Source organism: Xylocopa sonorina, chromosome 15, assembly GCF_050948175.1.
Source record: "Xylocopa sonorina isolate GNS202 chromosome 15, iyXylSono1_principal, whole genome shotgun sequence".
In the NCBI taxonomy this organism is placed as follows: domain Eukaryota; kingdom Metazoa; phylum Arthropoda; class Insecta; order Hymenoptera; family Apidae; genus Xylocopa; species Xylocopa sonorina.
In genome coordinates, this window is record NC_135207.1 from 5,560,754 (window position 1) to 5,578,916 (window position 18,163).

Here is an 18,163-nt window from a genome sequence, read left to right on the forward strand (position 1 = left end):
ATGACGTGCGATAATCGAAGTTCAACTGCATTTCATTTCTAGTTGAAGTATCGTAGGCGTCGTAGCAGCACTCTGAAAGTACTAATCCATGTTTGATGCAGGTACGCCGCGTATTCGACGGCTCTAAGCGTAACAATCGCGATCGGGTGTAGCTTATTGATCTTGAACGTGCTGATCTTCGCGGGGATCTACTATCAGAGGGACAAGACGAGGCTCGAGGTGAAGAGCCTTCAGCAGCAACAAATGTTGAATCAACAGTGCGGACCACGAGGTTTCTCCGAGCTCAAACAGCCGCCTCCGCCGCACTCTCATTTCCCAGGGAGCGGTCAGGTTATCGTCGACGTCGAGAACGAAATGTTAAGAAGGTACAGTCCCTTTCAGTCGCTTCGCGGCATCGATCCACCCGACTGGCCGCGATCCCGCTCATAAAACTGAAATGTGTTCTTGCATTATCTCAATCTGTGAAAAAATAACCGCATTAATTGAATCATAAAATAGTCAGTGGTGACAGGTCAACGGAAAGGTGGTCACGAATCGTTCCGCAACGTTCAAAGTTCGAAAACCTCGTTTACAATAACTTATTCATCGCGATATCGTCGTCAGACTTTGTAAATAAATTCTCGTCCCACCCTCCTTGTTTTAACGAGCACTATCGTCGACCACCTTCTCCGTTTTAATCGCCACGTATGCACTCTGTCGCACGATTTTTGCTCGACGTCGTCCGTGCGACGGCGCGTCTAGCTCAACGATGATTACGTGTAATCCCAAACTATTACGAGATACGTAACGATCGATCGTCGTTCCAGGAACGTTATGAAAGGCCCTCCGAACGATCCCAACACGCTTCTCCAACAGGGCCAGGGCACTCACACGTTGCCTCATCAACACCATTATCAAAAGCAACATCAGCAACAGCATGCCACTCTTCCCCGAGCTTCCGTCATTCAGGACATGAACGCACAAACCCAAGTGAGAATCAGTCATTTTACTCCGATGTTTACGACAAGCCTGCCACTGTTAGATTAGAGAGAGAGAGGAATTCTCGTGGAAATTTATCATTCAACATATTATCTTCGATTATATGCCTTCCTATTTATGTTAAGCTTGATAATACTCTTTTAGTTGCCTCCTTGGATCTTATTTATTTCATTTATGCACGATGTGAACATAATATAACTAAAGCATCCGGATTAAAATTTCCTTTTTTCAATGTTAGAAACCATTTGTTTCAGTTTATGCCTCGTGCGATGAAACGACAGTGCTTTAAAGCGCAAGGGTAAATTAAATTTAAATGGACTTCGGTCACTCTAACTTCTCCCGAGTAGAAGAAATTGTTTAATTGATAAAATGAATGAAACTAAAGTCGAAATTGCGATTCTCCGCGTAGAGACGTTTTTTAATAAGAAAATAGAGAGAAGGAAAGTTTCGAGGATCTACGAGACGCCGCGTAATCCCCGTTATCCATAAACAGCTGAGTTTATGCTGAACATTAAGGTCGAAGATCTCCCCTGTACGTGTTTCGTTCATTTAAAAAAGTTCCGCCGTTTCTAACGAGCCAGGGCCTTTGGAAGCTCCGGTCATAATCCTATTAAGCAACTTCTAAAACTGGTAAAGCCCGGCCCAGGTGAAATTTACACCGGGCCGTAGAGCTTTCCACCCTTCGCGCTCCGCGACGCGGCCATTATTCCCGCCGCGGGCGATATCAATCTTTTACCTCGTTATCGAATTCCCGTTGATTCAAAGAGAATGTGGACGATGAACTTCATTAATACGGGAATCAAACTTCTATATCCTCTCCCCTCGCCGTAATACCCGGAGTCTTTGTTACGACTTTCGACGTTCGTCCCCCTTTCTCTTTTATCGCGGCAAATTTCAATTTCCCCGCGGGACTCCCAGAATATTTTATATCGAACGGACGCGGCGCGAATTAACGGAGATAAAACGGCTTTGAAACAATTATTCAGCAGGACGACGGTCGAGATTAGAATAATTTCAGCTCGTTCATCTCGTATCGTTGTCTCCGTTTCAGGCTGTCGCCTTCGACAGCCGAGTCGTTTCATTAAAACGCCCCCGTCGAGACCCAGGCTCTCGCGATCTCAAATATTTATGTTTGATCTCTCGAAGAAATGACCCTGCGATTATCGTATTTACTCTGCGTACCTCCCCGCGTAAAATGACTCGTGCAGATCCTTGTACAGTGACTGCGAATCGCTAATATTTCACGAATATTCCTTTGAGTCTCGTTATTTGATTAAAACAATTAATTCCCCCTCCGTGTCCGCCCCAGCGAGCTCCGTCGTTCGAAACGAGTGCGCAGTTCGGTAAATTGAATTTAATCCAATTCTGATTATATCCTTCTTGATACACATAATTATTGTCCACGAAATGAGACGCGTTTGTTTCATTTCTCTCCCCTTTGTGCCACCCTAATAAACCCCTGTAAATACAGTTACAATTATTTCTCTGTTCTCTGACGATGGCGCGTGTTTCAGGGTCCACCGAACGGGTCCATACATCTGACAGTGCCAAGAGCTCCGCCACCCCCGCGAGCTAAGAGCCCGCCAGAGAACCAGCCCCTGTTGCAGAGCGCGACCGTGTCGAGTCGCGTGTCCCAAGCTACTATGAGCGAGATGAGAGTGTGATGCTTGGACCCCCCTCCGAAACCAGTCGTGCCGGACGTCCTCACGGCGTCGACTTTGCTCTAAACAACTGGGAGAGACCGTCTCGTCCATGCCAGTCGTGTTCTGCCGGATACGATCGAACGATTCGAGAGGGGGACGCCTCGAGGGATGACCGCGTCTCGGTTGTCTGCATCGAATCTGAAACGAGCAACGATTCACGGTCAACGGCTGGTACCTGGCGCGAAAGCATTCGACGCTTTCCATTTCCAGGTGACGACGAAGACGAGCCACAGAAATCAACGGAGGGGGGTGAACGGAGCTTCTGCTCGACGGTGAACGAACGATCGAGGGGCGTAGGGAGCAGGATCATCGGGTATTCGTCGAAGAACCATCGAGGACGGAAGTAGAAGAGGATCTGGTGAACGTAAGATGGGTGGTAAAGGGAAAAGTATAGCTCTCTTCGCGAACAGTGATTCGAGAGACTAATTCGAACGATGAAATTAGAGGTATAAGAAGATCGAGAGAGGAAGAGGAAAGTCTGAGAAGAAGTTCTGGAAGAGTGAAGAGAGAAGAGGGAGAGGAACTTCGAGACGGAGTGTGAATGGAGCGAATTAGGTACTCAATTTTAGCGCATAGATTTCTCTCTAGATTCCTGAATACGAACGAAATAAAGTGGATACTTTGAATTGCCGCGTCTCGACGGATACCGGAACCTTAATCGTGGACCGGGGACGATAGATGAATCGTGAATACGATCAATGAGATCGGAATTACCGATACTGGAGGCCATGGGGATTGGCAGTGCTTCTTTCTACGATCGATCGAGACTTCAGTCGAACGAAAACGATGTCGTCTCGCGATGAAATCAGATCCAGCTATAGCTAGTCCGGTAATAATGAATTCTAGGTGTTAAAAAAAGGAAGAAGGACGCTCAAAGCAAAATGAAAGAAAGAAAAAAGAAAAAAATGGGGAAATAAGAGGTGTCGATCATGGAGACCCGTGTATAAAACGCTATCCACTACGATGTTAGATGTTCCTTGTAAATATTTAAAGAGAGAAGAGGGGGAGAAGTGAATTTATACCGTAAGTGAAAGCCAAACGCGTTTGCTACTTTCTAAGAGGACGTACTCGTATCGCGTACCGTTTCATCGTCCGTTTTATTCGTTTGCCCGTTCCGTTTCCCGTTTTCTTCTTCCTACCGATCGACTGTAAAACGTTACGCGGTGTAAACGCGTGTGGTCATCAATCGTGCGAATCATCATCGCGAATGAAATCGATCTCATCGTCGACGATTCGACTCGGTTTTCCTTTTGATTGGTCAAAGAATGTCTAAATCCGAATTGTTGGTGGAAAGTATCGAAGTACCGTGAAATCTCGAGTGGAAACGTTCGAGTAACAGTTTGGTTTGTTCTGTAATTTAAAACAACAGGTGCCTCCTTCACGCGGGACACAGTGTACCGTCCACCTTTTGCTATTACAAATCCCCCGAGAATAAATTGAAACGTTGACGTTCTCACTTAACGTTGAACGCCAACCTCGAATGCCACAAATTTCGTATACGATAGTACGAACGACGAAACTGACAAGCACCAATCTCGACGAGGACTTCGTGAAAAGTACGATACCGCGCGTAGAAAAAAAAAAAGGAAGCTCCCCGAGCGTAAGAATCTGTTCTTCGCATTGCGCGCTGCTTTTTTATACATAAGATAAGACTGGAGAATCAAAAGCGCCTGATCGTTCCTACCATTTGTTCGAAACAGACGAACGGGATCGAGACGCGTCTGCGTTTTTCTATTGGCACCAAGAACTCCTTTCACCAATCAAAAGCATCGTATCGTCGATAAAACAACGTCTCGCTCGATTTCGTCCCATTAGTGTAAAAAAAAAAATCGTCGCTCGGGATCGATCCCCACACCTTCGCAACAGAAAATCAAACCGCGAGCGATACGCTTTCGAGACGCGCGCGCCCCGTTTCGACGAATCAACGTCCGCGGGACGGTGCACGCGGTAATTACCATTTTTTCTACGCTTTTGGTAACACCCAAGAAATCTACCGGCGAGGAGGAGATTTCGCTTCGTTCGAATTATCGCGAGCAAAACATTGGCGAACGAGTGACCGATGGGAGAACAGAGCGAACAGTAGTCCCTTATGGAAGGCTCGGTTTACATTTCTTGTTCAGCTAGAATTTCTTTCACAAATTTCGGTGCAGTCGAATTTGTACGTGTATATGTTCACGATGGAACCTGCGAGGGGACGAGCAATCGACAGACTCGCGTCAACCCCGCGTACGTTGGCATTTCTGCAACAAATGCACGTGGCACGTTCGTCTTCACCGAATCGTCACTTCAACCATTAAACTCGTGCTACAGTACAAAAAGAAGTTCTTACTTTTTAATACTAAAATGTTTAAGAAATGGTCCATTATTACAATAACGCGTCACGACTCCCGTTGCAATTGTATAAATTTCTGTGATCGGGTTATAAGATGATTATACCTCGAGCCACGTCCGAGAATAGTTGTTCGATCCTGGTGTCACGCGATCAGAAAAGCCATTGCACAACGTCATGTAAATCGAGCCGTAGTATTCCGCGAATCGACTGTGCACAGGAATGGTTGTTACTGGTTAAGCGTGCGTGTCAAAGGTAATCATACGCCGTGAATGTGGATTTAATCGAGGATTCCTACCTATATAGAGAGTCAACGGTATTCAATTGTACGAGAGAGAGGGAGGAAACAAATTATACGAGAAATTGGTCGATTCGTTTCGGATCGGACGTGATCGCTTTTTTTTTGTAATGATAAACGTATACATATAGGTGTAACATAAAAATTAACATTAAATCTGTTATCGTGCGTAACACACTGCCACTGGACACGTGAATTCACGTGAACGAAGAGATTCGCCGGTCAGTTCGGGCAAAAGAGACTGTAACTCCGATACTACTTGATTCTTTAAGGCATCCTTTCGCGCGGTCGCCAGTTTTTAATTGTTTTAGACTTTTAAAATCGGGAAACTTTTTAAATATCACGCGAAGTACCGCGTACGATTTGCGAGACGTGAGAGACATTCGAGGGGTATGCTTCAAAGAGTTAACGACTGAACAGAATTTAACACTTTCGCTGTTGTCAAAATAATCAAACTGTCCTGAATCAAATCGAACGAACATTTTAACTCTTTGTTTGTACCGCTGTTTATACGATGAATTGAATCAAAAGCTGCGAGAACCCATTCGAATGTTCGAGGCACGAACCGTGCCTGTTTTCTAAGATAAATCTGACAGTGAACGCGTTAAAAGAAGTCAGCGATTTAAAGTGTCGTTCCATCGGTGTGCCGTCACTTGATCAAAGACCGAGCTTAAAAAGAGGAGAACCGTGCGTGTAATATGAAAAGGGGGGTAAAAAGGAATCAAAGTTTTTTGTACATACGATTAAGCGGTTAAAAATAAAACGAATCAAAGGACGTGTTTACGATATTCTCGCCAAAGGTGTACATGCGACGATCGAGAAAAGCTTCGTCGGTCATTTTCAGCATTATCGTCGATGGAAAAAAAAAAAGAAAAGGCAGTAAACAAAGTTCGTTACACCGAGTAAAGTCTTTTTTAAGATGACTCACGGAATTTCGTGAAAGAGTTACGTAAATAAATATCATTAAGTACGGACAATCCGAATATACTAAAGACTAACGAAGGAGAACGAGTAATACACATAGTAGAGTTAACTAAGAGCAAACCATGATCGGTAAAAAAAAGAGGGAGAGAGAGAGAGAAAGAGAGAGAGAAAGTGTGAGAGAGAGTAACGGATGGAGAGGAACACTGAACCGGTTAAGCAGTTGTTTAAGAAAATTTAAATAACATATATTAAATACACATATATTATGGATTGTAATGAATTTATTATGGCGAATATTATTATATTTATGTGATTTTTAGCTGGCCTCGCGTTCCACCGAAAAGATATCCTCAAACAGAACTCTTTCGGCCGAGGGCAAGGCTACCTGTTACGTTTATCGTTTCTGTTATAAAATTGTAAATATATAACAAAATACGTGGTGATATTAATTGTACGTGTTAAATATCCTCCCCAAAAATGACTAATTTTTTATTTAACATAGTAAAATGCATGGTTTGTCTCAATTCGTTATTCATTTCAATGTTTCATTATATTTTCTGTTCCCCACGGAAACATCGATCGTTTCTTTGGCTCGCCAGCTTTTGATTCAAGGCATTAATCCTTTCTTAATCTTCGCGGGTGATTTAAATTCAAATAGAGGGGGAGCTTCCGTAGATCTCGGTTGATAAAACAGTTTCTCGATCTTTAGTACAGAGCTGCAATACTAGCTGTTAGTAACACAGTTTGTATGATCTCCATTTTATATAATTTACTTTTGTTCCTCTCGTTCGGTAGCACGTAAATGCCAGTTAGACATTAAATAATAAAATCTACACGCGTATCTCGTTAATTAAACGCGTGTAAATTCTAGTAAAATTGCGGAGCGTTAATTAGAAAGAAAATCGATCGTAAACCATTCGTATGCAAAAATTGTTTCCGATAAAGGGGTATAGACGGGACTTAAATATATAGCTGGCAATAATTTGGTTCGCGTAACATGTTCAGATACGTAATTTAGGACCAACGTGAGTGACGTGATATGTACTGAAAGTAGCTGGTCGATGTTTATTTCAATACGGAGCTTCGTCCAAGTTTAATAGCCGCGCGGACTTCAAGCAGACAACATGTGTCGAACGATTGCTCCGATTCTCCTCTTATGTTGTTACTTGAGCTTCTCGCCGTCGTGTCGAGCCTTCGACGTCGAGGATTGCGGTAAGTCTCGGTTTCGTTTATTTCAATTATACGACCAATTAACGCTGCCATTCGACAGTAATATATTCACACGAAAAACAATTGCCGCGCACGACGATCGTAGACATCGTAATCTGATATTTCGCCTCTCTGGAGGTCCATAAATTATTGCTGTGCATAATATTTCGAGCGTGGCTAACGCTTTATGCGTTTCTTTTAATAACGTGGAAGCTATTGAAACAAAGTACGATCGATATAATCAAAGTATAACCTAATACATATTTTAATATTATGCATTAAGTTATTAGAAATACTGAAATTTTACATAAGAACAGTAAAATACAGAAGTCGCTTATGTCTTTTTATCCGACGTACATATATAACAATATTTGAATAATGAGTATAACTGATAAGCGATACATGCGCATGCAATCATTACTGATAACCAATGGATTTCCTTTGTTCTGTGTCACATTGCGGAAAGATTATAAATGAGTTTACAATTATATATTGCAGCCTTTATTGCTTATATTATCAAGAAAATGTTCTTAATCCCGCTATCAATCGGAATTATTTACCTTATTCTTATGCATCTTCGTTTGCAGCTTCGTTACTTTATCTCTTCATAATTTTTAATTTATTAGTCATTAGAAATAAATAGGAAATCTTTTCGCTATCGAAACAGCTGTTGCGACAAATATAGCGATACTTAAATTATCGGTTAAGAAGCGCACAATTGGTATAATGATATGCAGTCTTAAAAATGACGGGAATCCTTGTTTCTATCAGAAATTTAAAATCATGACTCATGTCATGTCTGATGACTCACTGCCCGCTTGTGACTGTGTCAACATAAACACTGATCAAATTATGACCAAGTTATGATCCAATGCAAACGAAATTATCATCGATGTTCGCGATGATCGACACGCCAAACCTTCGTACATATACATTATTATATTCGCATAGTTAGTATCATTTATTTATACCGTCTTATTTTTGTATGCAGGTTCAAAAGTGGGAAAATTTGAGACTGTAAGTTTGAGTTGTGACATGAAAAAATCTGTATGCGATTTAATTCAAGGTACAAACGCAACAATCACAGTCGACTTTACAGTCGGTTAGTAAATTTCTATTAAAGATCGATTGGTGAATTTCATCTTTGATTGCAAAGATAAGATAATTAGGAGAGAATTAAATATTTTTCCAGATAAAGATGTTTCGGAAGTTAAAGCGGTCGTGCACGGTATTGTAATGGATATGCCTATACCTTTCCCATTATCGAACGCAGATGCTTGTCACACACCAGACTCTGGTATTAAATGCCCTCTAACTAAGGGCGCAACTTATCGCTATCAAAATACATTACAAGTGATGAAATCTTATCCCAAGGTTCTGTATGGAATGATAATTATATATTACATATATACATACAATATTTCGCGGTATAGACCCACTATATGCTAATTATATCATTTATTATCGAATTATAGGTTTCTGTTACCGTAAAATGGCAACTCGTGGACGAAAAAGATGAAAACATCATTTGCATGCTGATCCCAGCAAAAGTCAGGTAGTGCATTCGTGCGCGATCGATTATAATTTTAATGTTACATTTTTCAAGGAATTATACGTTCTACAAAAATTTAATGAAAGAAGTAAAACAGGTAGCATTAAAAAATTTTCTTCTTCACGTTATTGTAGCTTGGATCATCTTAATGTACAGAATATAAAAATTTTGATACATTTTCTATTGAAATGAATACAGTAGATAAAAAAATTGGAACAATTTTACTGTAGTAATAAATAATAAAAACGCATAAATATTGTATTTTTTTAAATATTTAACGTGCTATAAACAACTTCAGTAATATCCTTCACATGATAAAAATTGTTTAATGTTATTACGTTCAAATAAATTAATACGCCGTGTAGTTTAAATTTAAGCAAAACATATAGCAATTTTCTTTTTATCTAAGTCAACGAGTAATTTAGCTAATTTGTAGAGTATCACATTATAAACAATTTTTCGTTTTTATGTATCATGTTAAAATTTAAATAATGTGACTTTATTAGGTATCACATTGTCAAGTAATCTTGATAACGCGACGACGTAAAAAATGTTACATCTTTATTTTGTTTTATCTAATCTAAGATAAGTCTTTTGGTAACTTCAGCATTCGTTAAAAAAATATCAACTGTCCATTGTATCACATTTATCCTCTGTTCTCTCTGTATCCATTTGATGTATCGTCCGTTTGGTTCTTTGCCGCGTTAAACTTGGTTGCCTATTTTTTAGTGTTTTCTGAGCCTGATATATTGGCTCGTATTCTTTCAGCTGTGTCATAAAACCTTCATTAGGATTAATACAAAACCTTCTTTGCTGCACCATTGCATATGCACGCCTGAAAAGAAATTTATTCATTTAGTCATTTTCTTTCCAACAGCAAATAATACATATTAATCATGATGATAAAAAAAACAAAAGAACAGCAGAAATGTACGTTTGAGAGAGTCCATATGTTTCCATAACATAAGCCAATACTAATGCTGCGGATCTCGATATACCAGCATTACCATGTACTAAGACTTGTCCACCAGAACTCAGACCATCGTCAATGAATGCTTTCACATTTTGAAAATGTTGAATAATATTTTCTGTTTGTGTATCAGCAATATTTAAAACAAGATACCTGTAATGTTAATCATTATTAGTATCATATAGACAAGACATGTTAATCTAGACAAAATGATAGTAATAATTTCATTTAGGTCTAAAGTTAACAAATTTCCATTGCATACTTAAATTTATCAGGAAAATTGGGCTTTATGATATTTGCCTCTATATCCTGCCTAACGCATACTATATGGGTTATTCCGTGTTCTAGTAAAGATTGCAATTGTGATCTGCTAGCTGCGCTATAAGGGCCAAGATATAGTCCGGGTACCACTTCCTAGTATAACAACAACTATTAATAGAAACTATATATTCTTCATTTATTTGCTACTAACGTATGCAGACCTAATATACCTGCATATGCCTTCTCATAGTATAAGTCCATTCTCTTGGTCCATCCATAGAAATTGGTATTCTTGGATAATCATCGGATCCATTTTCACTACTAGTGGTGTCCTACAACATATTTCTTATTTCCGTCTCTTACATAGTTAAGAGTGCAAATTGAAAGCAGGGGAACTTTATCAGTAAATAAAAGTAGGAACTGCTGGAAACGTTCGAATAAGAAATATAACGCGTGGTACAATTGTCGCGTACTCGTACGGGAAAGGATAATGTACAAATGACAATACGTAATAACTGTATATTTAAAGATATGCAAAAAAATGTCAAAATACTGAATGACAAATAATATAACCTAAAACTCGACGGATATATTCTTCGTAACAGTTTAAATCGATACTGCGAGCTGCGTACCTCATCCTGTTGAGACCCATTACTATCAACAAACAGCATACCACTAATTTAATACGCTTAACCACGCAAAAACGTTGAATTTAGACAAGAAAATAGGATATACAATATTCTTTTCCCGCGGTCACAGTATTGTTTTTTAAGGCGGCAGCGCCCTCCCTCATCGTTTCCGTTCTCCAAGCTATACAGGCGCTCTCTGTTACGGAATTCACAAATTACATGTTACGAGTTTAAATTTACTAAATAGCATGCTTTCAACAAATTGTATAAAATGTTAGAGAAAGGGATCAGTAACAGTCAAATACAATAATAACGTTTCGCACGACAAAGCGGAATGTATAATACTTAAGTAGCGATGGCTCTCATGGATCCCAGAAGCGAACAAACTTAAATCGCAGCATTTAAATGCTACTTCTCCAAATGCTATTCTGGCAGATTTAATATTCACTTTTTATCTAATTAATTCTCTTCAGTGTCAATTTCTAATAAGAAGAATAGCGAAAGTTGACTAGCAATTGCCACTGAACCTCATCGCATACAGTATCTCAATGATCTATCATTAAAAGAATTATAGACCTTTCTGAAGGTAATTTGTTTTTCAAAAACCGTGCTATCATTTAATACGATCTCCAATGTTGAAGTGCATTCTGTATTATGTAACTGTCTAACAAACATTCCATAGAATCGTAGAAACCAATTTTTGTAAAAATTGTTCGATTTTAATTGTGATACCGCGAAGGCGTGCGCGACGCGGTACCAAAATGGCATCCAAGTCCGAGAATCGTCAAAGGATTAGCACGCACGTAACTATGATGTCGCTGGTCGAATTGCGTAGCGACCGATCGATTTCCCGTTTGAACGAAGACGAGGGAAACGCGAGCCGAGCGATGTAATTTAGTTACGAACTGTTTAATACAAGATTTTACGAGGCACCTGGTTGCGCCAACTGGCGCGTATTTTCTTCCGGGACGTAATAGACTTTTCTGTAACTATCGCCACGCTTTCGCGATGAAAGTTCATGCACGTACCGGCATCAGCACGAAAATCTGTGTGCGTACTTGATACCCGTCCTACCGGAACACCTGATAGATTTCGCAGACGCGCCGATGCCCGGGGCTTCCGTAGAAAATGGCCATTTTGGCCGCGCTGTTACGTTAACCCAGTGCGTAAATCTTGATTAGCATCGCGTGCAGATCATCGCCTTTCGCAGCTCGGCTTGCAATTATTTCATAATGCGCTGCTATGAATTTTAGATTGATTCAACAAAGAGAGAAGCCTTTGTCCATCGCGAAGCTTCAATTTAACGCCTTGTTATTAAGCCTCGGGGATTTTTCAATTAAACCGAGGAAGTACACAACGTGATCACCACCTGTCAAAGGGAAATTGTTTTGCTGATTCATTCTGTCGTAACATCTCGATACTTTAAGGATCGATTATTTTATAAAGAACGCCATTCTTTACCAAAGAGGCAACTGCTCGTGGCGCTGGTAGATTTATCGATGATCTCGAACGGTAAATTATGATTTTTCTCAAATAAAAAATTGTAGGATCAACTTGACCCCGATCTATTTGGAAACAGTGCCGTTCTAGATCTCTATCGTTCCCCGTCACAATGTGCAGTAGCTGAATATGGCTCGAAAATAACTGTAATAGAGTCGATTATCTCAGTCTCGCAACATTAGAAGATTTAATTGTCGACGAGGATACAAATACGGGGGGACAGAATTGTACACGTTGGATAATAACAGAACGCGGTGTAATTACGAAACGAAATTAAACGCATTAATTTATTGCATACACGGACGTGATTTCGTTTAATGACTTCATTGTGTCGGTCGCGATCCTTTTTCAATCGAAATCCACGTAACCGATACAGTGCACCTAACTCTCGCCTTCCCTCGATTCTCGACGTTTCTTTTCATCGTGTCTGTTTCGTTTCAGATCGCAGGTAACAGCAGATTCAAGCGAACGTGATACAAAACGAACTCTGAACTCTTGCAGGCTGAAAATCACGAAGCAGCTCGTCATCCGATCCAGCGTCGCGTTGCCGTAAAACAGGGGTTGTTGGAGCACTGCTCGCTTCCGTAACACAGTCGCCGCCACCGCGATCCATATAATTAAATAATTAAGCAGGCAACAGCCGACGGCGTAGCCCCGCCGCATGGAAGTTTACTTTCTAAGCTCGTTGGCGTGGTTCACCGCTCGCAGATATGGGAATCCGTGTTGCCCCCGGGGCATCAGCACCGAGATTGTTGCAATCGCCATCCTTGGCTAGCGAATCTGGAGCACTTGGCACACGCTGGACAAACAGAACCAGCGATCACCGTGTCCGAACAGTTAATGTCTCGTAGACGACGTACCACCTGCGGCCTACCTCATCGCTCTTCCTTCTAGAATCGACTCGAATCCCACAGAATGGACGAACAACGAGAGCCAAGATCTCTGCTTCGCAAATATTCCTGTTTTCAGCTTTCGTTTTCGTTCTCCATTCACGCTGAATCGTTGGTTCACCTACAGCACCGTGTGTTGGGTGCCACTGTCTAGGAATGCAGAGGAATTGGGCATCGCAGATATTAGTATTGCTCGAATCGCGTTTCGTAACTGGCGCCATTTTATAGCGCCAGCGATACTTCCTGTTATCGCGTTGCGTTAATTCTAATCGAGATCGTTTGTCGAGAAGACAATGGAAGAAGCCTTCGATGAAGGGTATCGTCGATGTGAAACAGAACTTTTATTCCTAGTTTCTTCGACTCTTTCGATTGAAAGGTATTAGAACTCTATAAGTGCCGTAAGTGCTCGACAGTTTTTCCCGGCCGTTCGAAGAAAAACAAGCCTTATTATTTCGAGAACCGATCCGGCCGGTCCTAATTGTCAGGTCACCCGGTACGTTACCCCTTCGGCAATGTTCACCACGCGAACGTCAACTGACCAACAAGAAATCACATTCTGCCGTTCGTCGATTGGGAACGATCGAGGTTCACGAGGACAAATTCAGCGATCTACCGAGGAGAAAAATGCACCACGGGAATGCATTAGAAACGGCCACCTTCTGCGTTGCCATCTGTCCAGCCGTTTCTATCGTCGCGCGTACGCTGCGAGCGTCACGATGATTTATTATTTACAGATCTTCCGCAGGAAGAAAGTGGCTGCGTCGAAAGTTATTTTCACCTCGCAACAGATGTAACGGATTACCGGTGCTATTTCAATTTTCCTGACACGTGGCCATTTTTTTTTTTTACCGCCCTTGTTACGTCCGAGGGAAAACCGGCGAAGAGTGCCATAATTTATTGACGCGTTCACGACTTATATCAGCTGACGTTAACGTTCATTTCACGCGTTCAGAAGTGGACGTAACTTCGATTTATTCCGTGTACGTCGATTCGCGATAAGATTGTACAGCGTCTTATTAGCTGTAACTTTTAACGTACAATCGATGAAAAATGGAAAAATTAGAGATCTAAAGAATAATGTGATACATTACAAGTAGTAATGAAAACGAAAATTATACCCTAGCCAGTGTTAAATATTTCCTCGAGCGACTGTACGAAAATTGGGGTTCGGTTTGAACGCCATTTTTTAACTCATCGTGCGATCAGGCCGCTTATCGTCCGATTTCATCACCGGTTCACCGATTGTTACGGAAAAGTTTAGGAAGCATTCACTTTGGCAAGAAGTTCCGAGCAAATTGATATTTCACGTGTTCAGGGGCGGAGTGCCCGGCACGAATTTCTATTGGATCAAACTATGATTCATCACCGGTCACTTGGCGAGAACGTAAAATTTAGAAAACCGTTGCCACCCGGTTTTGTGCAATTTCGTTGCTGCTCTGGAATAGAAACTTGTCGATCCGCGGAAGAAAAGGATCCAGGAACAATGAGAGGAAAGGAAAAGAATCGCGATAGGACAGGCTCTGTTTCTCAAGCAGAGCTGTCGATTATTTTAATTCCTGCTGTCTGGTTGGGGAAAACGTAATCGCGGCTGGTCTCACGACGTATCAGTCACTGTCGTTGATTACGTGGCCAGTCGGTTTTATCATCGACTACAAGAAAGAAGGTGAACGTACAGTAACCTGTTACAGCGTTTCGAGATCGTTTTAATAATCGTTAAATAAACTTGCGTAAGGAGAAACAGTTTTGAACTTTACGATTACGCCTAGTTCAAGAGGAAGGATTAACAACCGGAACGGTAATTTTCAGTCGATTCAGATCTGATCTGCGCGGCCAGCAGACGTTTGACTAAGCTTCAATTCCTCTGACTCATAATCTGCGGCTGGTTAGCGATTTTATCTGTACAGAACGGATTGCCCAATTCCCTGGTGCACGGAGATTCCTCAACGGCGCGGATTCCCGAACAAGCCGATCGCGAGGGCCGATCGTTTTTCGCGATCTCCAGGCACCTCGTCCTGGGAAACTTCGAGCGGTATTTCGAATTTCTGTTCGCTCGACGGAGCGTGAATTTCGTTCGAACGCCTCGTTTTCTATACGAAATGTCGCTTCGCGACGAGCTCTTGAATTGATCCACTCTCGTCCTCGATCCGATTCGTGGACGATTTTCGAAATCCGCGCAGCGACGAGCAAGTAAATAAAATCTCCAACGAAACGTAACCGCTCGGCTGGTCGTGTTACGCTAGTCCGGTTCATTAGCAAGTAATTGAGCTCGATTCCAGTTAACCGCGCCGGCGGAGAATTCATTTTCGACGTCAGCCCGCTCGTGCCGCGAACGAGGAACGATCTGCGCCTCGGCTTCTGTCTCGATCAGGAAACGCCGGAATAATTATGCCACGGATCATTAAACAAATTTATCGCAAGCATCTTGGCTGCGGTGCACAATGAGCACTTCTCGCGTTTCCCAATTCGAGGGAGAAAAAGGTTCGCCTGCGCGGTTTGGAGAAATGCTCGGGGAACGTTTGACGAATGAAAGGGCTGGCCTCAGCTGGCGAGCGACCGCGTTGCAAAATAATTATCGCCGTTGCTAGGTTCCCCGAGCATAAAACGTTCACGGAACCGTAAACCGGCGGGCGAGTGTTTCATTTTTACCCACTGGGAGCCGAAATCACCACGAAATAACCGGGGATCGTTAAAACTTTCCCGGTTTTCGCAAGCACTGCGCGTTCACGTACGCGCGCAGGGTTGTCCCTCGCGCGTTCGAAAACAACGAGCGCGCAACGCGTTCAGAATTGCGCAAGCCTCTAACACTGGCGACCAACGAGGCGGGCGAACCGTTCCCGCGTGCCTAATTGCCAATGGATCGTGGAGAACGAAAAAAAAGCGGGACGTTTTCCAGAGAGGATCAGCCTGGAAGAACTTGGAAGGGTTCGCACGAGAAACGTTCGCGATCGCCTTGTGTTCGCGAGAACAATGGCGACGATTCTGGGAAGCGCCTAACTCGGCGGAAGCGGTGAAAAAAAAAACGCGATATTCGGTACGAACCGTTAACGAAACGATGGCGAAATGAGTCTAACGAACCGTGGGCCACGATCTACCCGTTTATTCGGCTAAACCCATCGATTTTGTCGCACTTTATGCCTCGTTAGATGTGCAAATCGAATCTCCGCTTCGCGGGCCTCGATTCGTTCGTCGTTGGTTTCAGATGGTTTGATTCGCGCGCGGTTCAACGAGCCACAGTTTGGTAAGTGGAGCCTGAGAATCCTGGCGGTTGCTCACGACGAAAACACGCGTTACCTCCACTGAAAGATTGAGAAACTTTATTATCAGCGCACGAGAGACGTAACGGCTGTATGGTCTCTGTGATACCTTTACATTCCAGCCAGCTTTTTGCTGAAAAAACTTTCTTTTCTGCAAAAACCAAAGCCGTTCACTTTGATATTAGATCATTCGTGTTTTCTTCTTTAAATGCCCGTTGTTGGTTAATTAACTGGCCCGCTGAATTCTATTCGGCCACGAGAACGAATTCTATTTCGAATCTTCGCCAAGTCGACGGGTTAAAGCGTTTTCCAGCGTGGCGATTGATTGGCCAACAGTCCCGGGCATTCCCATCTAAAGGGCGGCCAGTTTTCTCGATAAGGAAGTCGCGCAGGCCAAAGGTAGCGAGAGAAGTCGCTTTAGAGAAACCGTGCCAAGGTGGAAACTTCGCGAATCGTTCCAACCTTCGTGCAAAGTCCTCTGAGTCGGATGGGAGAACGTATCCACGATTTAGGGGAGACTTCTTTTCAGATTATACCCTTTTCTTCGTCCGTCGTTTCGAAACCAGCCATCGGATCTTACGAATGCTCACTGGCGATAATCAGTTAGAGTGGCAGACTTTGAGCGATTTAACGTCCTTTAATTCGCGAAAGCTCGAAACTTCGAAATCTCCCGTCCCTTAGAATCGATGAAACTGAAACAATACGAACGCACGACCCAGAACTAGATGCATTTACGACTTTACTTGGACTCAGCCGGCTCGTTGAGTTACAGTCGAGCGTTTACAACGCTTACGAAATTGGCGAGTCGTAAAACCCCGCCTATTAGCGACGCGGAGGATAATTGGGACTGATGGGGTGGGAGGAGATGAAAATTGTAACATAATTTTGCCGTATCCCTCGCACACGGAAATGTACCTTTTCCCAGCTGAGAATTGCACAATATTCTTGGGATCAAAAACGTGTACGAAGAATTTTGCCGCCGCTCTTGTGGCTGACCGACTTACTTGCCAATGGCGACGGTTCCTTTCTTCCTTCGATCATATTAATACGCGATCGCAATCAGTTTGTACTCGCATTACTACGGGCTGTAAATTTAAATTTCACAAGATGCTCGGTCTTTTTCTAATAGCTAATCGAAAAGAATGTTCCGCCGTTCTGCTTTACTGTGTACGATCCTTTGATTGCACACGGGAATAAGAGCGTTACGAGCTTATGGTGAACGACTAATTGCTGCTCACTCACGACACGGGATAATTCGATTGTCTTTTTCATCTCTCGAAATTAATTTAGCGTGGCGCGACAGAAGAACACGTGGCACATTCTAATTTCACGTTGATCCATTATATGCTTTAAACCGGGAACGGAAAAGCGACTGGGCACCTTGGCTTTTTGCCGCTCGATGGTGAGGCTTTTTGGTTGTTGCCACATCACGGTTGCTGGCTATTTTATCGAGCCACGAGAGTTTTTGGTAAAAACCACGTAATCACCAGAAATAGAAGAGTCGTTCGTACCTGTTCGATAAATTCGTATTAACCGAAAGCAACGATGCGCGTTGATGAGAAAAACTGATGCTCAAGGAAAAGGAAAATTTCATGGAGTGCTCGCTGAAACCTCGATGCGTTACGGCAATCCAGCCGGAAGTGCTGTTTAATTTTTGATTGTGTAA

General features: G+C 42.4%; 3 protein-coding genes across 5 annotated transcripts in view; 2 read left to right on the plus strand and 1 right to left on the minus strand.

Annotated features, from left to right (window-relative positions):
- The window catches only part of Nlg-4 (neuroligin 4), a 207,424-nt gene extending 204,610 nt beyond the window's left edge, over window positions 1-2,814 (plus strand). For 2 of the 3 annotated variants that reach the window (XM_076907144.1, XM_076907146.1), the window contains exons 11-13: window positions 102-365; window positions 807-969; window positions 2,493-2,814. In XM_076907144.1, coding sequence (XP_076763259.1) covers window positions 102-365; window positions 807-969; window positions 2,493-2,642 — 577 coding nt within the window. In that variant the 3' untranslated portion in view covers window positions 2,643-2,814. The remainder of the gene's footprint in view (window positions 1-101; window positions 366-806; window positions 970-2,492) is intronic. The other variant, XM_076907147.1, reaches the window with a different exon arrangement.
- A 4,300-nt stretch (window positions 2,815-7,114) lies between these two features.
- Window positions 7,115-9,254, plus strand: LOC143430715 (NPC intracellular cholesterol transporter 2 homolog a). Its single transcript, XM_076907102.1, has 4 exons — window positions 7,115-7,444; window positions 8,433-8,543; window positions 8,634-8,815; window positions 8,917-9,254. Exons 1-4 carry the CDS (start codon window positions 7,357-7,359, stop codon window positions 8,998-9,000), a joined length of 465 nt encoding a protein of 154 aa, XP_076763217.1. The 5' UTR covers window positions 7,115-7,356; the 3' UTR covers window positions 9,001-9,254.
- Window positions 9,255-9,362: 108 nt separating this feature from the next.
- LOC143430714 (serine/threonine/tyrosine-interacting protein) lies at window positions 9,363-11,013 on the minus strand. Its single transcript, XM_076907101.1, has 5 exons — window positions 10,857-11,013; window positions 10,455-10,556; window positions 10,226-10,377; window positions 9,928-10,116; window positions 9,363-9,828 (listed from the first exon to the last, which is right to left on the minus strand). Exons 1-5 carry the CDS (start codon window positions 10,893-10,895, stop codon window positions 9,618-9,620), a joined length of 693 nt encoding a protein of 230 aa, XP_076763216.1. The 5' UTR covers window positions 10,896-11,013; the 3' UTR covers window positions 9,363-9,617.
- Between the last annotated feature and the right edge of the window lie 7,150 nt (window positions 11,014-18,163).